The sequence below is a fragment of the Herpailurus yagouaroundi genome, unplaced genomic scaffold (genome assembly GCF_014898765.1).
Source record: "Herpailurus yagouaroundi ecotype Mexico unplaced genomic scaffold, PumYag 160, whole genome shotgun sequence".
NCBI classification, from domain to species: Eukaryota; Metazoa; Chordata; class Mammalia; order Carnivora; family Felidae; genus Herpailurus; species Herpailurus yagouaroundi.
In genome coordinates, this window is record NW_024412401.1 from 19,923,137 (window position 1) to 19,945,492 (window position 22,356).

At 52.7% G+C, this 22,356-nt stretch overlaps 3 protein-coding genes across 17 annotated transcripts; all 3 read right to left on the bottom strand.

Annotated features, from left to right (window-relative positions):
* Positions 1-1,705: 1,705 nt before the first annotated feature.
* On the bottom strand, positions 1,706-5,186 carry RPP25L (ribonuclease P/MRP subunit p25 like). 4 transcript variants are annotated; one of them, XM_040481525.1, is made up of 3 exons: positions 4,226-5,186; positions 3,831-3,899; positions 1,706-2,534 (listed from the first exon to the last, which is right to left on the bottom strand). In XM_040481525.1, the coding sequence occupies exon 3, from the start codon at positions 2,498-2,500 to the stop codon at positions 2,009-2,011; it is 492 nt and encodes a 163-aa protein (XP_040337459.1). In that variant the 5' UTR covers positions 2,501-2,534; positions 3,831-3,899; positions 4,226-5,186; the 3' UTR covers positions 1,706-2,008. The 4 variants fall into 4 exon arrangements, with proteins under 4 accessions (XP_040337459.1, XP_040337457.1, XP_040337455.1 ...); XM_040481523.1 differs by lacking the exon at positions 4,226-5,186 and adding an exon at positions 3,996-4,198; XM_040481521.1 differs by lacking the exon at positions 3,831-3,899.
* Positions 5,187-5,776: 590 nt separating this feature from the next.
* DCTN3 (dynactin subunit 3) lies at positions 5,777-11,619 on the bottom strand. 11 transcript variants are annotated; one of them, XM_040481528.1, is made up of 8 exons: positions 11,460-11,613; positions 9,889-9,973; positions 9,097-9,183; positions 7,998-8,093; positions 7,794-7,846; positions 6,965-7,023; positions 6,284-6,343; positions 5,777-6,094 (listed from the first exon to the last, which is right to left on the bottom strand). In XM_040481528.1, the coding sequence occupies exons 1-8, from the start codon at positions 11,553-11,555 to the stop codon at positions 6,040-6,042; spliced, it is 591 nt and encodes a 196-aa protein (XP_040337462.1). In that variant the 5' UTR covers positions 11,556-11,613; the 3' UTR covers positions 5,777-6,039. The 11 variants fall into 11 exon arrangements, with proteins under 11 accessions (XP_040337462.1, XP_040337463.1, XP_040337460.1 ...); XM_040481529.1 differs by having other exon boundaries at positions 8,010-8,093; positions 11,460-11,612; XM_040481526.1 differs by lacking the exon at positions 7,794-7,846 and having other exon boundaries at positions 6,926-7,023; positions 11,460-11,614.
* An 803-nt stretch (positions 11,620-12,422) lies between these two features.
* On the bottom strand, positions 12,423-21,575 carry ARID3C (AT-rich interaction domain 3C). Of its 2 annotated transcripts, XM_040481538.1 has the most exons (8): positions 20,103-21,575; positions 18,862-19,248; positions 16,935-17,007; positions 14,903-15,086; positions 14,474-14,757; positions 13,725-13,907; positions 13,404-13,493; positions 12,423-12,943 (listed from the first exon to the last, which is right to left on the bottom strand). In XM_040481538.1, exons 1-8 carry the CDS (start codon positions 20,457-20,459, stop codon positions 12,843-12,845), a joined length of 1,659 nt encoding a protein of 552 aa, XP_040337472.1. In that variant the 5' UTR covers positions 20,460-21,575; the 3' UTR covers positions 12,423-12,842. The 2 variants fall into 2 exon arrangements, with proteins under 2 accessions (XP_040337472.1, XP_040337473.1); XM_040481539.1 differs by lacking the exon at positions 13,404-13,493.
* Between the last annotated feature and the right edge of the window lie 781 nt (positions 21,576-22,356).

The following is a 22,356-nucleotide window of genomic DNA, read 5'->3' on the forward strand; positions in this document are numbered from 1 at the left end:
CAGTCGGTTAAGCGTCCGACTTCAGCCAGGTCACGATCTCGCGCGGTCCGTGAGTTCGAGCCCCGCGTCGGGCTCTGGGCTGATGGCTCGGAGCCTGGAGCTTGTTTCCGATTCTGTGTCTCCCTCTCTCTCTGCCCCTCCCCCGTTCATGCTCTGTCTCTCTCTGTCCCAAAAATAAATAAACGTTGAAAAAAAAAAAAAAAAAAAGAAAAGCACAGAACATAGTGTTCAAGTTTTGACCATAGCCTTCTGGCCTTCTGGTCCCCTCATCCCTGCCCTAAGCCCTTATTGAGGCCTCCAATTGTTGGATTTCTCCCAACAATCCATCCCCTCCTGCCTAGACTCAGCCAAACATCAGTTCAACACTCTCAAATTGACGGGCTCATCCTGCCCGTCTGGGCAGGTTCACAGTGTGAACCCAGAACAGCCCCAAGTTTATGCTTTCCTAGTGACTGGACACTCAGTCACTGGAAATATTGGGGAAGACATCAAAATCCAGTGGGAGACCCAACTGATTCAACTCTTCACTGAGTCTACCATTGCCCACAATCCTGCTCTGATCCCTGCAGACCCCTGGCTACCATTGCAATCTTTACCTCTCTCCTCATGCCCCTGACCTTACCAATGTAAGTCTGAGAGTCTAAGGCCAAGTTGAGACAGAAAAGGAGTAGCTAGGGGTAAAAAAGAAAGGATGAGGCCTGGAAGGGAGATATGAGACTGAGCTGGGGGTTTTTTTGTTTTGTTTTGTTTTTTTAGTTTATTTATTTAAGTAATCTCTACACACATGGGGCTCAAACTCACAACCCTGAGATCAAGAGCCATATGCTCTTCCAGCTGCACCTGCCAGATGCCCCATGAGCTATGTTTTTAAGATAGGAAAATACATGTTTGTAAATGGAGTCATTAATAATGATAGCAATTAACATTTATATAGTACTATATGCCCAGGTGGTATCTAAGAGTCATATGTGCATATTTCTACATCTAACCCTCATGGGGGCGCTCTGTCCTGATTGAGGGAGCTCAATCCTCTGGGTGGGTCTGTTAGTTAAGTGTCTGACTCTTGGTTTTGGCTCAGGTCATGATCTCACAGTATGTGAGATCGAGCCCTGCATCAGGGTCTGCGATGACAGTATGGAGCCTGCTTGGGATTCTCTCTCCCTGCCCCTCCCCTGCTCGTGTGCTCTCTCTAAATAAATAAATAAATAAATTTTAAAAAATCCTTGGGACGCCTGGGTGGCTAAGTCAGTTGAGCATGACTCTTGATTTTAGCTCAGGTCATGATCCCAGGGTCATGGGGTTCAGACCTGCAATGGGCTCTGAGCTGACTGCATGGAGCCTGCTTGGGATTCTTTCTCCCCCTCTCTGCCCCTTCCCCACTTGCTCTCTCAAAATAAATAAACATTAAAAAAAAATCCTCATTAACAACCCTATGAGGTAAGCACTATATATATCCTGTTTTATGGATGGGAATACTAAGGCTCAGAGCAGTAACTTGCCCAAGATCACAAAGCAGTAACTTACTAGCAAATGGCAGAGCCAGATTCAAATTCAGGCAGTCTGTTACCTGAGACCATGACCTTAACCACTATACTATAATAAATGCTGCAGAGAAAGAAAAATGTCCCTAAACCAGGGGCAGGGGGGTGCAGGGACTCCCCCTCCCTTAATCCCACTTCTACACAGGTCAAGCAGAGGCTCATCAGACAATTAGGCAGAACCTTTATTTCCTAACCACTCCCTGGATTTCTGTCAGAAGAAAGGACAGAAGCACAGTAGGGAGAAGGTTGAGTAAGCCCTTCTTAAGCAATCCAGAAGCCACCTAAGACTGCACACCTGTCACTGTAGCAGTCCCTTTTCACACACCAGAGAGAAGGGGAAGCAGGACAGGGAGGCTCCTTTCTGTAGATTCAAGTCTTGTTGGGGATGTTGAACAGTTACAGAGATTTCTCAGAGAAGGCAAAGCCATCATAGACATTCATGCCTGGGGAACAGCTTGCTCAGATCTTCAGGACCAAGTGTCTCGAACCCTTCTTCGGGGTCGTGGGCCACAGCTGGAGCTTGATGTGGGGCCCAAGCCAGGGGGTGCTCCTGGAGGCTGGTAGCCACATTCATTAGGGTCCAGGGGGTCCCGGCTGAGCAGTACCCACACTGCAGGTACATGGCGGCGCACCGTGAGGGGATCTAGGCCTGTGTCAGGTGAGACTGGCACCCAGCTGTCCTCGGTCTGCAGGAAGCGCAATTTGGTAAGCTGATGGAGGCCTGGTACCCGCCGCTTGACAATCTCAGCACAGCTGACCGCCTTTCCTGCAGCCCTGCCAGAACCTGAGAACACCACATGCCGTGCACTACCACCCTCCAATCGACCCAGTGCCAGCCCCAGCAGGTTGCGGATTTTGCTGCCATCTCGGACCCGCATCTCCAGGGTATCAGGAGGTAGCTGGGGCATCGGAGAAGGTGCTGGGAGTTCCACAGAGCCAGCTTTCCGGTAGTGCTCCATCCCACTTGCTGTTGTGTCTGAATTTCACGGCCCACTGCAGGGAAGTGTCAGATGAATGCTGGGCAATGTGCCCCAGGACACCCCACAACCCCAGCTCTCTAGGATATGGTCCTATTCATCCCGGACTTCCCAGGAATAGGACCATATCCCCTCACCCCCGGCTTCTAAGAAAAGGTGCCATGCCTACTTTACCCTGGGAAGGGACTGTATCCCACATACCCCATTCCTCTGGACAGGGCCATAACCCTCCCTCCACCCTGGAGTCCCTGAGACAGGACCAAATTCATCAAACACTGGGGTCTTTAGGATAGGGCCAAGCCCCCTCATCCCAAGAGCCATAGGACTGGGAATGAGCCTCTCTCATCTTGAGCTCCTTGGGACAGAGCATGAGCCTTAAACAAGGACTTCAAGAACCTCCATTTTTACCTCAATCTATACTTTCTAATTAATAAAGTTCTTTCCAGGGGCACCTGGGTGGCTCAGTTGGTAAAGCACTGACTTCAGCTCAGGTCATGATCTCATGGTTCGTGGGTTCGAGCCCCACATTGGGCTCGAGCCCCACATTGGGCTCTGTGCTGACAGCTCAGAGCCTGGAGCCTGTTTGGATTCTGTGTGTGTGTGTGTGTGTGTGTGTGTGTGTGTGTGTGTGTGTCTCTCTCTCTCTCTCTCTCTCTCTCTGCCCCTCCCCCGCTTGCACTCTGTCTCCGCCTCTCAACAGTAAATAAACATTAAAAAATCTTTAAAAAAAAAAGTTCTTTCCAGTTTATATTTTCCTCCCCACATTTTTTTTATTTTTAAGTAAGCTCTACACCCAATGTGGGGCTCAAACTCACAACCCCAAAGATCAAGAATTGCATGTTCTACAGACCATCCAGGTGCCCCTCCAGCTTATCTTTTAACTCAGGGAAAACATCATGCAGGCAAAGCATCCCTTGATGGGAACCAAAAATACCCCTCAAGCAATAACGGCTGCCCTAATGCCAGCAAGACCCCCTTGACTGGCCCCAAGACAATGATCAATCTGCCCATTACTGCTTCTTGCACCTACGGACCGACCTTTGTCTCACATTCTCCTTATATAAACCTAGAAGTATTTTCAGCACTTTGAAGACCGTCTTTGAGCCTAGTCCGCTGTCTTCCGGTGTTGGCCTCACTGAAATAAATTACTTTATTGTTTCACCACCACTTGGCTCTCTGCCTTCGGATTTTGTCAGCCAGGAGTGGCAGAACCTGGTCTGTTTGGGATCCCAAAGCCAGGTGCTCTTGCACTCCTGGGCCCCGGTTACACCCTTGCCCTAGACTTTCGAAAACCAGACTAAGCGCTCCTCACCTACAGCTCTCCAAGACCGGGACAAGGCCCCCTCACTCCGCTCGCAGAGGCTCCTATACTCCAAGCTCCCTGGAAAGAGCCAAGAACTCGTCCAGATGCTCCTCTAACAGAACTGAACTCCTCTCCCACTCCGGGATCCTTAGGGTAGGGCCATGCACCCCTCACCTTGAGATTCCCAGTGTCAATGCCCTCAGCCCAGATCCCTCAGAAACGGCAGCAGAGGCTTGACGCGGAGGGCTGCCTGGGCTACTCATAGAGTGGAGTCCACAACCTGGCCGTCTCCACCGCCACGGGCGGACTCCAGAGCTCAGCAAGCCGCAGAGACCAAGGACCAGCCTCCCCTCTCTTCCCTCTACCTCCAGGGTCCCCCCACCCCACTGCGTTCTCGCTCTCACCGCCCTGGCCGCGCACGCCTCAAATTCGATCAGGAGCCAAGATGGCGCCCAAGCCGGGAGCGCGCCGAAGCCGCGGGGCCGCGCACGCCGTGTAGGGGCGGGACCTAAGGGGCCGTGCTTAGCGGTGCCTCAGCGGGAAAGCTGAGTTTCGCGGGGACTTCTAGGAGTCAGCTAAGCCAGAACATCCCGAGACCATGAACATGTAGACAGTCTCCGATGTTACATCCTGGAGCAAGGGCATCCCTACTGGGGTGGAGAGAGAGCCCTGCGGAGAGGAGCCACCATCAGAGACTCGTGTCCCAAAGTTGGGAAGGATCTGGCCCTGAGAAGATGGTTCCGCTGGCGTCACCAGCTGGGCGCACAGCAAGAACAAAGGCGAAGCATTGGGTTTTACTTTGGACAGAGGCAAGGGGTTCCGTTCGAAGTGACTGCTGCTGCGCGGGGGAGTCCCTTGGTCACCGAGTTCTGACATTGGACTTCATTCTGTGAGCATGGCAAGCCACGGAGGGTTTTCATCAGGGGGCAAACCAATTTGTGAGCAAACCAATTTGTGCTGCCGCCAGAGGGGGTGGGGGTGAGGGAACTGGGCCTCGACCAACGGCCGCGGGGTCCCGGGGGCGTGTCCACTGAGACTCGTATGTTGCCTAGTGTATAATAGGCGCTCAAATAGTTGTTAAATGATTTGTGAGAATTAAGAGAAATGGCAGTGGGAATACAGAAAAGTAGATTAAGCTGGGAGACGTAGGTTTGGTGAAGAATTGGTGACTGAACTGAGAAGGAAAGAGTCTAGGATGACTCCCAGTTTCAGACTTCTTTTCGACATGCTGAATTTGAGACGCTAGTGAAATCGTTGGGTGGCCAGCGGACTGTTAAAAAGGGATCTGGGACCACAGCACTCCCTGAGACCACAAGGGGGCAGCAAACACTTGGAGTGAAGCACCACTCTTCTCCACTCTTTATCCTCAGGTTCCCTCGCTCTCCACCCGGCAACAACCCCCCCCCCCCGCCCCCCCGCCCCCAACCCCACCCCAGAGCCCAAAGCCCTGCAACCAAACCTCTTCTGGGCTCCTCTTCCCGCTTAATAGCACCAAGTAAACTCCCATGAGAGAAACCTCAAGGTTCCTCTCTGCTTTGCACATGCTACTCCCTTGCTCTCAAACATCCTGCGTATCACCCTCCAGGACTGCCTCCCCCATTCCTTTTTGTTTTGTGCCCACTTGGTAGGACTGCTCTTTTCTTTGACTGTCTCCCCAGCTAGTCTGTGCAGAGCAGGGATCAAGTGGACCCTACCTGTGTCCTCCTCACCTACTATGGCACGTGACATTTAGAGGATACTTGGTAAATGTGGGATAAATGGATACACAAACAAATATTCCACTCATATCAATCAAATGAGAGCATTTGTCCTGAGAACTCTACATCTCCCAGAAAGCCAGATCAGGATGAGAATACCTCCTGGTCCAACCACTAGGAAGGCTGACAATTCTGCCTTCTACCACCCCCATCCTCACCACCACTCCCATCCTAGACCAGGAAGTTGGCACACTGCTCCAGTGATTTCTATAGTTTATTGTCACTGGAATAGGACACTGATGTGGGGAGTGGATGCAAATAGCAAATCTCAAGTAGCCAGACCTCTGATCTCAGAGCCCCTGAATACAGACAAGTAGGCTGTGAACCCAATAAATACAGACCTGCCTCTGCCCTATTACAAAGGCAGGTTAACACAGGGCCCTGGAACCTGGCTGTCCTGGCCCACCCTGGGATGGGGAGCAACCATCACTCCTCTGCTGGCTTCACTTGCTTGGCGGCCTCTAGCTGGCAAAGTAGCTCATCCCACTGCACAAATTGTTTGGAGAGAAGAATTGTCTGGTGGCAGGTCAAGGTGAGAACAGAAGCCTGAGTGAGGGACTGGAGAGATTTTGCATTTGCCAAAGGGTAGGGGAGGAGCGAAACAGGTTGATTGGGATGGGATGAAAGAGACAGAGATGGAAATGGAACAAAAGGACAGGGCTTTGGACAACATTCCTCAGGGGCCTGGCTGAGCAGAAAGGATACAGTTTTGTTGTATTCCTCCAGGAGAGCCTTGGACTCCTCAGTGATCTCCACACACTGGTCCTACGGGGACAACGTATGGCAGAGAAAGGGGTTGGATAAAGCCCCCACTTCCCATTAACTTTCCTGCCTCGTCAGGGACCTTCACAGCCCATAAAGCCTAGAAAAAGTAGTGTTTCACCCCAGAGTCAAAAGGAGGAAATTTCTAATGGGGCTCCGGGATGGGTACCCTAACAGCAGTCCTAAGGGGGAGTGAACCACACATTTAAGGAAACACTCCTGCTAGTATATGTGTCCTCCTCCCCTGCCCCCTATATTTGAACCCTCTTTAAACTTTGGGGCCTGGGAATGGCAAAACAAAATAAAACAAAACAAAACAAAAAACCAAAAAACAGCTCCTCCACCCATAGTCAAGGACACACCATCCCCAGAAATTCTTGGGTACTTCCCATCATCAATCTTCTGGTATCTCAGAATAGTGCTACTCAGAGAGTCAAGAGATCCTGATGTGGCCAAGCAAGTCCCTTTCCCTCTCTAAAGCTGAGGAAGATAAAAGGATAAACCCTCAGGTTTTCCCTGGAGCTGACATCAGGGTAGCCTGAGGCTGCTTGCCCAGGCGGCAGCGGTAGGGACTAGGAGCCTCACCACGTCTACTTTCTCTTCCAGTCCTCTCCCCTCCCATACCTGCTGCTGGATGTGGATCTGGGCCAAGCGCTGCAGGCGGGTGGCATGCTCAGGAACGGCTGTAAAACACAACACACACTGCCCGATGATGCTTGTGCCTTCCCCCGGGACTGTTCAATAGTCTATTAGGTCTTCAGCAGGATTAGAGTATTGAGTGGAGAAGCTAAGCAAACGCCAGGCTTCATCGACCACTGCAGCTAAAGGTGGTGGTGTGGCTCCCTGCCCATCCCAGTCTTACTCTCGGACCCAAGGCGGGGGTGGGGGCTGGGATGGGGATACAGGGCCCTAGGAGAAAATAAACCTTGGGGTCCCCAGAGTTGCCCCATACCCCCACCCCAATGCTGTAAGCAAGGTGAGGTAAAGAAAGCTTTCCCTGTTATGGGATCTGTTCCTTTGCTCTCAGTCCAGTGGGTCCAGGTCTGCCTAGAAGAGGGAGCCTGAAGGTGGGCTGAGGATGAATGCAAGGTTCCTAAGCTGGACACCTAGAATCCAACACCCAGAGCCCTGGCCACCATGCTGAGCCCATAGCTTAAGGTTGTCAAATGCTCAGCAGATAGCTGATAGGGGGTAGGGAGGGGGAACAGGAAAAAATACCTCCAGAGACAGACAAGATGGATATCTGGATTCAATTAAAGTCACTGTCTGTTTGTCAAAACTCAGGCCCAGGGACTGTTCTCAACAGTGCGGCAGGAAGAATTTATACACATTCACACACCTGGCAGGAACTCTTATAGTAAAATCTGGGCTATATAGCAGCCTAAAGGACAGATGCTGAGGGGTGAGGTAGAAAGTAAAAGGAATACTCAGAGTTGGGAGCTGCTGGACTTACACTAGTGTCCTTATGTCCAAACTGCCTGAGGTTCTGAAAATGAATTCTCTGCTCTGGCAATTTTCATCCCAATGCAGATGACAGGTATCCCCAGGGTTGAGGTAAAGACAAGGAGCAGACTTAGCTTGAACTCAGGGAACCTGAAGCACAAGGAAGTCCTGTCCATCCACCCACCTCCCCAAGCAGAGTGGTAGAGCTGCAGACCTAAAGAGGTACCTTTGATGTGAGCGCTGTCCAGCATAGGCACCAAAGCCTCCACCTGTTCCAGGAGTGCAATCTGGGATAAGATAAACTGCTCCTCTGAGACATAAACAGACAAGATAGTGGCAGTGAGGCAAACCTGGGCACTGCTACTTCCATGCAAGGGACTGAGGACCTGACAGGGTAGATGGCTGAGTCCTGTAGCATGGGGCAGCTACTCTGCTCACTGCCCCCTTCTCTAGGTGCACAGTCCCCCATTCTGCTCCCACCTCTCCTAGATGCCTCTGGTATGACCCGTCTTGAACCCAAGGAGCCTCTAGGTTTCTCCAAATACCACCTTTCTTGAAGTTTTAACTCTAAGGCCTCTTCCTCTAGCCTGCTATAACAAACTCAGTGAATCCAGGCAGACAGTGGCCAGGGAGGGAAGGAAAGGCTGGACTCCAATGTTAGTATAGGAAAAGATCTCCTGAACTTGGCACCTGAGCCGCGGCAATGGTTCAGGGGCATTCTGGTTCACCACTGTATGCCTCACACTGAGGATGGTCTGGATCACAGAAAATGATCATTAAACATCTTCTGAATGAATTAAGAAACACAGGTACTTGGCAAACCCTACCTCATGGAGTGATTGACTAAATTGAGCAGCAGACATTGCCAGGTGAATAGTTCCTGCCTAGAACTCTGAAACACCTGTGCCTTCTCATATGAAAGGAAAATGCTGAAACCCGTGCCAATATTCTCACCTCTCCCAAATGCAATGTTCTCTGCTCCCACCCTTTCCTAGAAGCTCCTTTATGTAGTGAGCAGAAGTGAGGAAGGTTCTGAAGGAAGATCCTAGAGGCAGACCATTGTTAGAAAACTGAAGTAGTTCCCACTGTTGCTGGTACCATGGCCTCAGCTGGCTCAGAAGTATACCATACCCAATGCTCACTAGAAGACCACAGGATGACCTCAGGCCTCAGCCAAGAGCCAGGCCAGAATTTCAGACTGCAGCTTCCAGTGCTGTATCCATGAGAGGACTGGCAGGGAAGGCATCTCCATGCCCAACTTCCCCCATAATCCATAATCCCCAGATGCATGTGCACAGATTGGCCAGCACTACCTGCTAAGATAAACTGCAGCTTAGAGGCATCAGGTATGGCAATGCGGTCAATGTACTCAGGATCCAGATATTTGATCAAGTCTTCAACTAGAAAAGAAGCAAGACAGAAAATGGCATAGGGGTGGGGTGTGGGAAATCTGTCTTATGAAGGATATTAGAAGGATATTAGTGATCAACTTTGGGGAGAGCCTTGAGTGAGGAGATGACACCCACAATCCCACAATATCTATCAGCAGGCCTCCACTGGGCCCCACCTCCCTGTCTCTCCCCTGTGAATACCTCCTGGCCAAACTCAGCCTTTACAGCTGGGAACACAATTGCCTCCACTATCCTGGAACCCTCAGCATTCCCACTGACCTATCTTCACCAAAGGTGGAAGGCCACTTGCTCCTCAGTGCCACCAAGACAAGTGAGAGCCTTTTCTGATTTCTAGGTTGCTGGCTCTGACATAATCAAAAAGGCATGGCTGAGCCAAGCCTGGGCTCTCAGTGCCTAATTTCCCTCCTGCCTCTGAACCTTGCCTGTGGAAATACTATACCTCTCCTCCCTCCTTCACCAGAGGACTTTTGAGGCAGGGCCCTTATCCCATAACTTATGACACTGTCATGGGCTTGGAGTTTAACCACAAAGTAGAAATCACACCCCATGACACCACTTCAGCAGGGAAATATCTTCACATTCTGTCCCCAAAGAGTGACTCCAATGACCTACTGGGCTGGAAGGCAAGGGCCAAGTCCCAGGAAGCATAGGTATGGGAAGGAGGGAAGGCAGGCACCCTATGGAATCACTTACTCTTTTTGTACAGAATCTTCACCCTCTCCCTCTTGCTGGCAATGTTCCCCAAAGCCACTTGTACCTTGACCAGGCCATCAGCCACCTGCAAGGGGACTGAAAGTTAATTCCAAGGTTCGCTGCTTGACCAAGGCTTGAAAGAGGTAAAGAACCCCCATTCCTTCATCTCCCAAATCTCTTTATCCCAGCAAAATAGGTTCGCCCCTTTCTCTTGTTTTAAAGGAGATGCCACCCCACCTTCTGGGAATCCTCAGTATGAAGGGGAAGATAGTCATGTAGTCTCTGGGAAGTTTTAAGTCTGATTGGGAAGGTAATTAACTATGTTAGAGTTTATAGGACATTAGCATAACCTGGTTCCTACCTCTCTGGCTGAACCTACCTAGGCTCCAGGGGTAGAAGGTAAGGAATTCCCATATTAAAGGATCAAATAGAGGGAGAGGCTATGAAAGTGAATGATCTTACCCAGGTTTTAGAATATGGGGTGAAGAATGCTAATATTCAAGGGTCAAATATATGGGGAGGCAAATGGGACTAAGCAGCAACAGCCACAGAGGTAGAAGGAAAACAAGGAGGATTTTTGTCATGGATGTCAAAGGGAGAGAATGTTTTGAAAAATCAGTTCTCAAGTGGGGCACAATCTGCTAGTGACAATTCCACAAGAAGTATACAAACAGACATCATTATCTCTGATGCATCTAACTCCAGGGTATGCCTGACACTCTTTTACCTTCCCTCCCTGACCGTCCCTCCCTTACAACCCCGGGGGGCGGGGGGTGGGGGGAGAGGGTAGGAGAACTAAGGTTCACGGTTGTCAAAATTCAGTCACTGGTGTGAAAGAGTGTTCCATCCATATCTAAACACCCGGTATTCTGGCCCCTGGTGGCTCGGTGGGTTAGGTGTGGGACTCTTGGTTTTGGTTCAGGTCATGATATGACCGTTGGTGGAATCCAGCCACCCCCCACCCCCACGCCTATAGCAGGGAGCCTGCTTGGGATTCTCTCATTCTCGCTCTCTCTGGCCCGCCCCCCCCCCACCGTCGCCTCTAAATAAATAAACTCAAAAAAACAAACAAACAAAAAAAACCCCACCCGGTATCCAATCCCTTCCCTCCTAATTCTGGCTCTCTCAGACCTCATCTCTCATTCCGGGAGCCTTCCTTATCCACCTTTGCTCTGCGCCCTCCAGTGTCCCACGGACCTCTTTCTGCACAATATTTAGCAATTGATTACGCAGGGCTCTGTGCCAGCCCTTCCATTGTGGACTTCAGCTCTTACAGAAACTCTCGTTAGTCAGATTTTCAAGTGTGTTAGGTCTCCAGCCCGAGAGGACAGAGGCAGTCTTAGTCACAGTTTACAATGAGCCCATCGCAATCGGTCCTAATAACGCTGAGTGTCCTCCATGGAAATGGAGCCCGTGGGTCCGATAAGCTCCAAAAGGTTTCGAACCTTTGTTATTCCAAAGGTCCGGCTGCGGGGCGACGAGGCTGGAGCGGTTGCACCTATCCGGAGGACCATGCCAGTAGTCCTCTTGCTCTGCCCCAGAAAGGCAGCACTGTATCCCAGATCACTCACCTTCCGCGAGCCGCGCGGCCCGCCAGACCCGTACACCCAGCGCTCCAGCTCCTCCACACGGGCCTGTAGCCGCTGCACGTCGCTGACAGCCGCCATAGCTACCTCGCCTCCGCCTCAGCCGAGGAACAGGCAGAGGGCGGGACGTCCGGCCAAATAGAGAAGGCTGGCTAATCAGAGCGCGGGGGCATCCCTCAATACGAGAAGTGACGTTACGACTCAGCCCTCGGGTGCCGGAAGTGACCGGCAGGGCCAGTGAAAGGTGTCAAAAGCTGTCTGGTTACCTAGGCAACGACTACCTATCAGGCTCTGTCCTAGTTTCCAGTTCCTGCTTGTCCAAACTTTTACTTTTCTTTTTCTTTTCTTTTTTTTTAATTTTTTTTCAACGTTTTTTATTTATTTTGGGGACACAGAGAGACAGAGCATGAATGGGGGAGGGGCAGAGAGAGAGGGAGACACAGAATCGGAAACAGGCTCCAGGCTCCGAGCCATCAGCCCAGAGCCTGACGCGGGGCTCGAACTCACGGACCGCGAGATCGTGACCTGGCTGAAGTCGGACGCTTAACCGACTGCGCCACCCAGGCGCCCCATTACTTTTCTTTTTCTAATTGAAGGGTACCAAAGACGTTTCCTACCCTATTCCCCGAGGTTGCCGATATAAATACACCTATTATTTCAGGATTGGTCTATTCCCATAGATCAGTAGGAGACTCCCTGAGATACCATGATCTTTAGGAGTCTTCTAAGGTTCAAGCGACTAATGCCTTGCCCAAGGCCACTCCGCACTATAGTAGCAGAATCAGGATTTGAACCCAGACAGTCTGAATCATGAAACCCAGGCCCACTACTTTCACGGCCCTTTGCTATTCTGTCTTCCCCTCTTGAGAACCCCTGGCCCAAAAACAACCTGTGTATACCACATAATTCCTTCCTAACCCCCAGACCCAAACAAGAAGAGGCACTGGAGAGGGAGGGACTGCAGCTTTATTATTCAGATGTGACCTGAGGGATATCTCCTTCACAACACCCCAACCTAACCCTTCACCTGGCTTCTGAGGAGAAGCAGGTCTGATTTGAAGAGGTGGGGTCCTAGAGATGACACTGACACAGGGAGGCACATGAGGAAATGATGGGGGTTAGGGAGGGCAGAACTCTTTGGTAGATGCTGCTGGAGTTGGCCAGGGAGGAGGTGCTCTCCCTTTACAATGAGGTAGATGTAACATCAAAAGAAAACTCTTTGGCTTCAAGTCCACAGGGCATGGATGGGTGGGGGTGGGGGTGTCATCTCCCAGGGCTGGGTCCTAGACTGGGTGCCCTAGAAGAATCAAGGTGAGGGGGGGCCCACTCAGCATTGGGGCTGGGACTCTTAATTCTGAGTGGGAGTTCTCAGGGTGAAGTGCTGGAAGGTGGCCCTGTAGGGAGTGGGGGTACAGGGTTGGTTGGGCCCTGGGAAGCTGGCACAGGCTGTCGGCGAGCAAAGAGGACACCTGATAAAGGGGTGAGGAGGTGGTGGAGAGAAAACACAGGCAGGAGGAGGTAGGCACAGAAACAGAAGAGGAAAACAAAAGTCAGTGTCCTGATTGTTACAACACCACACACATATCCCTGCCACAAACCAATGTGGACAAGCTCCTTAGGTCAGTTAGAGACTCCTATGGCAATATAGATACCCTCAAACAGGTAAACAAGAAATATTTACACTGATACATAGGTCCATGACAAGGCAGACATCCCATGGTATCCATGCCAGAGAGGTCATGCCTTAGACCCCATGCCATTGTAGACACCCTTTAACCCATGCCATTGTAGCAATCCCATGAACCCCACATTACCCATGCAAGTTTGGATATCCCTGAACCTCATGCTAGCTGAGAAAATCTAAAATCCCCATGCCAGAGCAAATACCCCTGACCTCATGCCAGTGTAGACAGCCTGCAGTACCCATACCAGTGTAGACCACCCCGTTGATCTCTAGGGCCATGTTGATACTGCTGATACCACTGCCTGCCAGATTGAGAGGCCCATCCAGCCGCTCTTCTGTCCAGGAGGGACAGGGGAGTCACATTTTGGAGAATCAGACTTGAGACTTTCAAGCTCCCCCCTCCATCCTTACAGACAGCCCCCATTCCACTTCAGCCCCACACCTATAATCACACAGTTGTCTATTGAGGGATTTATCTGTCCCACCTCCAACACCTATTAGGTGATGGGTCTGTCCTCCCTCAGTGTATAGGCCCGAAGCCCTCTCAGCAACAAGCCCCTGCTCACCCCTCAGGGGAACCTTGCCACGGGGCAGGAAACTAGGGGGAGCTCCAGGTCGAGGTGGGTCCATGTGGCCCATCAGCACAGCCCTCTTCTCTGGGGGCTCCTCTGGTGCCAACTTCTCCCTTGCAGGTCCCAAAGCCAGGCCCACAGGCAGTGCCAGTCGAGGGGTTGGAATTCCGCTTTCCTCTGGAAGAAAGGTCAGTCAACTCCCATGGCCCAACCAACTCTGCCTCTGCATTTGGTTCTCCCCCTAGGGCTGGGGTGAAGGGAAGTCACCCAAGCTCAAGCACCAAGTTCAATTTTCCCTCCCATCTAGAGTCTCAGCCTGAGGCTCTGAAGCTGGAGGGCCCAAAGGGCCAATATATACATGTCTAGGTTGGTCCAAGACAATTAGGGCCTCTCCTTGCGCTCAGTTATTAAATAATACAGACCACAGGAGGCAAAAACTACATGCCAATAGGAGCCCTAGGTGGACAGATGTGGAATGGAGTTCCTCTAGATAAAGGACCTTTTCCCGAGCTTCAGGCCCACACCGCAGTAACCCGTACCCCAGACCTTCTACGGTTTCACTGACCCTCAAACCTGAGGACCCCTAAACCTTCGCGTGCAGCAAACCTCAGTGCCCTGTCAGTCCTTACTACAGACTTCAATGCCTCTCAGACTTCAGACTCCCCACATTTTAGTGTTCTCTGTATCTCAGCGCACCCCCAGGTCTCACAGACACCCAAATCTCAGACCCTGTCCCCTCACACCTTTCTTAATGGGGCTCGGGCTCAGCTGCGCGCAGGCGTGAGCAGGCAGGCCGGAGGCGGAGCCCTGGGCAGGGCGTGGGCTGGGCGTGGGCGGGGCGGGGCCAGGAACGGAGACTTGGCCGGGAGTACCCCGAGGTGTAGGCCCAGCTAAGCCGTAGAGCGGGGCGGCGGTGTAAGCCTGACGACGGCCCTCGCGCCGGTTGCTGTCGATGGCTGCCTGGAGCTCCCCTGGGGAGCTGAGCGCCCGCGTCTCGCACTCGTACGGGTACAGGTACTTCATGTACCTAGGGGCGGACAGACGAGGCGGGGTAGATGGGAGGCTGGATCCCACTGATCAAGTCCCACAATGAAACACCCGCCCCTGGGCCCTCCACGTCCTGCGACCCCTTTCCCGCTCCTTGCCCCCTCCGCTCGCGCGCCTGGCCTCACTGGGTGCGTAGAGTGAAGGCTGCCGACGTGATGGTGGTGGGCAGGCTGAGGCCGCGCGTGACCTCCCGCCACACCTTGCGGTTGATGACTTCCACCAGGCCGCCTTTGGCTGTCACCAGGCGAAACAGCGCGTACAGGTCCAGCACCTGCTTCGCCATGATGGGCACGCGGTTCACTGGCGTCCCTGGTGAGAGGTAGGCAGAGAGTCAGAATACTAGGACTAAGAACCTGTCTGCGGACATCCTCAAGGACTGAAGGAGTCGGTTGCCTGGAGGCCAGGGTACAGGACGGGATCTCAGAGAAAAGGGAAGAGGGAGGGGGGGATAAGAGGGATTCCAGGCGGAGCCCACAGAGCTCCCAAGATCTGGCTTGTAGCAGGAAGGACAGGAAGCTAGATCAGGGGTCGGCAAACTTCTTCTGTTAAGGTCCAGACGGTAAATATTACAGATTTTGAGGGCCAAACCTCCCCTTCAGAACTACTCCACTCTGCCATTGTAGCTTGAAAGCAGCTATGGAGGATATTGAAAGGAATGGGCCCGGCTGTGTTCCAATAAAAACTTTATTTACAGCCTCTGAAATTCGAATTTCACACGTTCTGAAATTTTATTCGTCTTTTAATTTTTTTCACTATTTAAAAATGTAAAAACCATGCTTATCTCTCAGGCGGCTAGATTTAGCCAGCCGGCTTTAGTTTGCCAACCCCTAGGGTAGACCGTAGTAAGGACTTCCTGACAGTGCTGAAGAGCTGAACTCCCCTAAGCAGCGGCCCCGGGGTGGCTGCCAGAGACTGGGGGATGGCGGAAGTGGCGGATGGGAGAAGCAGCAGCCCCCGCCTCGGCTCGCCAACTCCGGCTCGCCAACTCCGTAGCTCGCGCCGCCCCCGCCGGCCAGTCCTGACAAAGGGGCCTGTCTGCTCTGAGCGATGGGCCCCAGTTAATTCTTTACCGATCCCGTCCCCTTCCGCCGCCTCCTTTGGACCCGAACAATTAGCTGCGGCCTGATTAATGTGGGGAAATTATCGGTCCCACGGGACCTCCTCCCCCCCGCCCCCCCCCCCGCACCCTCCCCCTCCCGCAGAGGGAGCAGAGGGAGGCAAGGACCAGAGGGAGGCAGAGCTCCCGTCCTGAGGGTGATGGAGGGAATGCTGGGATCTGCTCAGACCACTCTACCCCACTTTCCCCAGTGGAAGGAAGACCTCCCAGGGAGGGTCAGGGAGGAGACACTGGGGCCAGAATGACTGGGCCTCCCTGGGGACCAAAAAGACCTGGGACCCCACTGAGGGTCCCTGGTTAGAAAGGATCCCAAAAGGGATGCTGGGCCTGTGGTGGGAGCTGAGGGACTTTGACCAGCAGCTGCACTAAGGGAGGGGGGTGCAGTGCAGCCAGTTAATTAGTGGCTTATCAGGCCAAGCTCCGAGTGAGTTAATTAGCTTTGTAGAGAGAGATAATGAGTCAGTCTTCGTACCCATGAATCTGGGGAAAGCCTAAGTGATGGACTGCCGCCCACCCTGATCTCCTCCTGGACCCTTGCATTTTCTTCTATCTCTGAGATTCCTGGAAAGGAATTCCTCCTCCTCCACAACCCCAACTCACATGGCCCCCAGCCTACCCTTTAGAAGTCCTTCCTTCAGTCTAATCCCAGTCCTTTCTGCTGTAGAGCATATTGGATGTCCCCTGCCTGAAGCAAGGGGAAACTGAGAGACAAGGCTGGACGAAGGGCCACTGAAAGAGGAACAAGGCATTCCCAACCCCCCAATCCTGGGAACCCCCCAGGCCAGCCCCCAACCATTTCCCCTCCCACCCTCCCAATTGATCCCACACTCATTAACCTGCCAGTGGGCTGGCCACTAATTAATCCCTGGGTGGAGGAGGGGGGCAGGGTCAGAGGTTAAAGACGCTATCGAGGGCCCAAAGGCTAGGTGTTGCCAAGCTCAGGCCTCTGCAGAGAGGAGCCAACCTGGGGACTAAACCCTGGGGTCTCCCTTCCTCAAAACTGGTAGGTGGGGGTCCTTCCCTTACATCATCCCACTCACCCCTCTTCTGCATGAAGCTAAACAGGTCATCCAGAAATTCCTTCCTCTTGGGGTCTGCATCAAGCTCGTACAGCTGGGGAAGGACTGAGGTCATTTTTCAGCTCCACTGACTTCCCCCCCTCCCCCTGGGACCCCAACTCAGGTTAAATCCTGAATAAGGGTTCTCAGCTAAAGGGGTGAGTAGGGTCTGAAATGTGGACTCCCTGGCATTAGACTCTCTCCCCCTGGGCGCAGGGAGGGGCACTTTTTCCTAACACACACAGAGACCGGAGATCCACTGGCCAGGGGTGCCCTGGGAAGCTCAAACCATCCCTCTGGGGAATAGTGGACTAAAGGTAGCTTAGGAAGCTTAGCCTGCCCTCCAGGGCATGCAAAGATCCCCAGGAAGGAAGTCAGGCTGGGACTGTGTTCTATACTGAGGAAGCTGACAGATGTCTCTGAGGTGCTTGCTCATTCACGCTTGTTTATTCTTGCAAGGGCTTCTTGCTTTTCACATCTCTGTGTGCCATGGCTGGGGATGAGGGACTGAGATGCCTCTAACCCATTGTTCAGGCAGAGTAGATGCTCGGAATCTCTTGGATTGACACCTGGGGCCCCTCAGCCCCACTTCTGGTCTGTTTCCAGGGGCAGTGACCTACCCACTACAGAAGCTGCCACAGAGGTAATGGCCCTACACTGCCCAGGACCTGGAGGGTCAGAACTTGAAAGACCCAGAGGTCATCCCAGTCACCTGGAGCCCCATCTCCAGTATCACCTCCCAAATACCACCCAGCAGAAACAAGCCCTGGAATAACTAACAGTCATTTACCCAGAATAACAGTCCCTGAGTAATACCAATAGGTAACACTCCATTCCCCACTAAGAACTCTCAGAATTAAAAACAAACAAACAAAAAAACAGAACCCAGAGATCCACTTTAGACCTATACTCCCCAGAAGAACTAAGCCCAAAGCCTTAGATGGATCCCCAAAAATAATACATATGCTCTCCCAAGTAATAATCCCCAGAATTATACCCAAAAGAAACAGTCACTAGAGCAACAGAGCACCGAGTAACACTCCAAGTTTTACATTAATGCCACAGAGTACTAGCCGCAAATTAACACTTTTGGGAAAAGTCCCCAAGACCAACATCCTCAGAGTAATATCACCAGAACAGCACACCTGGAGTCAGAGCCCTTTATAATACATTCATAGTGACAGCCTGAAGTAGTGCCTTACAATAACATCCAGATGGGTTCCACAGAGAGGAAGAACCTCAAATTAAAGCTCTCAGAGTAAGATCTTGTCACTCCCATCTGTACAGGAGCCCTTTAGTCACACTGCGGCTATAGTGTGGCCATCACAGGCTAGGAACTGTCACCCATAGAACTCAGGCCAGGGAGAGGATTTGGATGGGGGCAATGTGACAGGGAAGAGATGAGGGTATCAGCTTGCGAAAGGAGTGGCAACCTCCATTCTGCTTCCAGAGACAGAAATATGCAGCCCAGGAAACCCCCACTGGTTGCTGGAATATGACCTTGTGACTTGATGTGTGAGAAGGTAGGGTAAGATGGTGCTGGCACTGGAATCCCCATTCCCCAGATCCCATTCCCTGAAAAGAATTCTTGAAGCTCCTACACCCCCCCCCCCACTTTCCCTTCTAGCCTCACCAAAAGCCTCCAGTCTGTCATGCCTCCACATTTCTAGGCGTCTCCTACATCTTTCAGTGTGTGTCTATGCACTTCTTTCCATGTCTCTGGAGGTCTCTTTCTGCTTCCCTGTCACTATCTATCTTACAGTCCTCCCACTGTCTCTCTCCAGGTCTCCGTGTCTCTGTTTTTCCATCCTGCAGAGGGCAGTGGGGGTGGATGGGCTATGAATCACCTGGCTTTGCTTTTGCCCAGAGAGGAGGAAGGGGAGGGGGCCAGACATGTAGGGGGTCCTACCTGCTTGAACTGTTCCTCGTAGGTCCATTCATGGGGATGAGGTCCAGGGGGTTGACTTGAAGGTGAGCTGGGGCCCCGGGTCCCTGGACGGCTCTCCTCGGCTGCCTCCTCCTCTGCCCCGGCTTCCTCCCCTTCCTCATCCTCTTCCGCATCCTTCTCTTCTTCAGTCCCAACCTCCCCCAAGGCCCCTTCAGGGGCCTGCAGGGTCCGAGGGCCAGGCAAGGGAGGTAGTGGTGGTGGCAATGGGCGTTGAGGGGCCAATGGCCCCACCCCTTGGGCCAGTCGGGCTGCCTGCTGCCTCTGCAGGGCCTCCATTACAGCTTCCAGGCGCAGTCCCCCCGCTGGTGGGGGGGCTGGCACCAGGCGGGGCCCCGAGGAAAGGGCCGCCTGTGGGGGTGGGAATTATGAGTGTTGGGCCCTGCTGCCCCCACAACCCCCAGCACAAGAGGAGGTGGTTACTGATTCAAGGAAGTGCAGGGGGCCATAGGAAAAAAGGCAAAAAGATAGATTTCCCAGACATTGACAGAGACAGAGGTAGAAACAACAGGAGAGACAAGAGACCAGACCCAAAGAAACAGAAATGGATATTGACAGAGGACAGGTAAAGACTGAGTAGATCAGAGAGGGTGACAAGGACCAAGAAACAGAGAGGACAGGAGAGGAGAGAGAGAGAGTGAGCAAGCGAGATCAGAAAGAGAGACAATGACAGGAGAGATACGGAAAGAGAAATGGAGATGGGACAGAGAGACAATGAGAGACAGGTGGGGACAGACAGAGATAATCAGGCAGAGATAAGAACAGAGAGACAGAGGTGGGGAGAGATGAGATTGATAGAGATATTGGGTAGATAGGGAAGGTAAGAGACAGAGAGAGGAGTAAGAGATAAATATCAAGACCTGAGTGACAGGTAGTCCAGAGAGAGAGACAGGGACAGAGATGGAGAGAGACAAACAGTGAGACAGTGGTTGAGAGAGAGAGGGAAAGACCGACGCAGCAGGAGACAGAGACTGAAGAGAGAAGAGAGATTAGAAAGAAACAAGGGGAGACAGCAAATAGAGGGAGACAGAGACTGAGGCAGGGAAAAACAGACGGAGAGACGGGGCAGAGAACGCAGAGGGCTAGCACTGAGGGGCCGCGAGGACAGAGGGTGGCGGGGGGCAGAGCCCCGGACCGGGCGGGCTGAGGACCGCTGGGTCTCGACGCCCGCTCTCTGGCTCCCCACGGCCCGCGGCCGCACTCACCAGCCTGGCGCGCCCCGGTGCCCCCGGCGTCTCCACGGCGTTCCCTCTGCTCTGCCCGCCTCTCGGGCAGCCCCTACCTCGGCTCTGCTCCCTGCGCGGGGTCCCCAGCCGTGCGCTCCCGCAGCGGTGCGCTCTTCTGGCCGCGGTGCGCTCACGCGCCGCTCTGCTGGCGGCGGCCGCGGGGGCGGGACCGGAGAGGGGCAGGGCGGGCGGGGGCGCGGGGGGAGAGGCCCCCCGGGGCTCTGCCGCTCCCAGCCCCCCAACAGGTGTTCCCCCTCCACACTGCCAGAACGGGAGGAGGGGGCGCTGGAGAGCTGCCAGGAATCGTTCGAAGGAGAGTGAGGAGTCTAACACCATTGGACTCTGGACCAGGGCCCCGCCACACCCACAAGTCGTGCCCCCCACATCCACACTCAGTGCCTGGCATTCACACACGAACAGCCGTGTTCACACACCAACACATACTGTCACAAGTTCGGGCACACAGCTGCCCTGTCTCACATACTTGGTAACATAGACACTACAGCGCCAATGGCCTGGGCAGGTTGTGATCATGAAAGGGGAATCACTCTGCAAGATACTGAGATGAATATGGAGGGTCTGCACAGAGCAAATGCTTCTCCCCCTGCCCTGCACAAGTGCTGTCCCCAACCGCAGGGAGGTTGCAGTTTGTGCAATACGTGCCCATGGTGGTGGACTCCCATGTCTGCACTCTGGCACTCAGAGGTCTCTGAACTGAGTCCACATCCATGGCAGGGTACACACATACCACATGCAGATACATAGTCACACTTTTTTCTTTTTAATCTCTTGTGACCTTCTATTATGGAAATTTTCAAACATATACACAAGAATGGTGAATAGTATTATGAACCTCTGGTACTCATACCACATTTCAACAGTGATTAGAATTTTGCACATCCTCAACCCTGTGTGTGTGACTCCAGTCTTTATCTCTAGACCCCTCAGCCAACTACTCCAGGTCCACCCTAACTCTAGTTATCCCCCAGATGCATATTTCTTATTTCTTATTTTCTTTTGCCACTGTCCTGAGTAGCAGGCCACAATTTCTTCTCTCAGCAGCCTGGACCCCATTCCTCATAGGAACCCTCATACATTCCTCAGTTGCTTCCTGTGCCCAAGGGGGTGGGCCTACCAAATGAATGAACAAAACAACCTGTATCTGTCGGGGTGACACCTGGCATGAGTATGAAACTTGGCTATATCACACCCAGTACCAGGGGCCATCTCCTGACCTCATACTTAGTGAGGTGCACTGTTCCCAGGGCCAAGATTCCTCTAGGAGGCAGAAATTCAGGTGTGACTTTTGCCTACTTTCTCCTCCCACAGTCAGTCCCCTCCTCTCACACCCAGCTTGCCCCGGCCTGGACCACTAGCTCTTCTCACCAGATTCTTGTGGTAGGTGACACCCCTCTGCTCTTTTTTTTTTTAAGTTAAAAAAATTTTTTTTTGTTTTAAGTTTATTTTTATTCATTTTGAGAGGAAAAGAGAGAGCGAGAGAGCAGGGGAGGGGCAGAGAGAGGGGAGAGAAAGAATCCCAAGCAGGCTCTGCACTGTCAGCGCAGAGCCCAACTTGAGGCTCTATCCCACAAACCTTGAGATCATGACCTGAGCCAAAATCAAGGGTCAGACGCTAAACCACCTGAGCCACCCAGGAGCCCCACCCCTCTGCGTTCCTTGTCTCTATCCTCCACACTTGTCCCTGACCCACATTCCACTGTGGCACTAAGTCCTTGTTCTCTTTGGCCCACCTCTGGCCATACTGAAGCTCAGTACTGCTCATAACTTTGGCTCACTCCAGTGTTCCGCTCAGATTTCAGACCTGACAGCCAGTCAGACCCCAATCCCCCAAGAAGCCTTGGTCATCCAACTGTCCTCAGTACTGATGCTCCCTCTCCAGTGGCTTTGGCTGGTGTGAATACTCCTGGAAAGCATCAAGCCCCTTCCTCTGGGCCTAGAGGGGAGAATCTGAATACGCCATGGTAAACATGCCCTAGGGGCTCCTGGCAGAGGGTAGAGCTCTGCAGAACTCATATGGCCAGCTTGCTCCCCATACACCCATTTCCCTTTCAGTGCTCAGAGAACAGGAGGTGCCTGGAGAGAGATAGATGGTAAGATTCTTCTTGGAAAGGTAGGAACTGGCTTGGAGAAATTCTAGTTCTGGGAGTTTTGGAGATTGCTTCACAAGGGGCAGAGGAGGAGAGGGGTAAGGGACTGAGCAGCTTCACCCAAA

Excerpts from the sequence above, each read along its gene's own strand:
- RPP25L (XM_040481521.1), bottom strand. The coding sequence starts at position 2,500 with ATGGAGCACTACCGGAAAGCTGGCTCTGTGGAACTCCCAGCACCTTCT.
- DCTN3 (XM_040481526.1), bottom strand. The coding sequence starts at position 11,555 with ATGGCGGCTGTCAGCGACGTGCAGCGGCTACAGGCCCGTGTGGAGGAG. Across the intron at positions 9,974-11,459 it reads GGCCGCGCGGCTCGCGGAAG|GTGGCTGATGGCCTGGTCAA; the intron begins GTGAGTGATCTG and ends GTCCCCTTGCAG. Across the intron at positions 9,184-9,888 it reads GAAGATTCTGTACAAAAAGA|TTGAAGACTTGATCAAATAT; the intron begins GTAAGTGATTCC and ends CTTCTTTTCTAG.
- ARID3C (XM_040481538.1), bottom strand. The coding sequence starts at position 20,459 with ATGGTGTTAGACTCCTCACTCTCCTTCGAACGATTCCTGGCAGCTCTC. Across the intron at positions 14,758-14,902 it reads GCCTTCACTCTACGCACCCA|GTACATGAAGTACCTGTACC; the intron begins GTGAGGCCAGGC and ends GTCCGCCCCTAG. Across the intron at positions 13,494-13,724 it reads TGGCAAGGTTCCCCTGAGGG|AAGAGCGGCTGGATGGGCCT; the intron begins GTGAGCAGGGGC and ends CCTCCTGGACAG.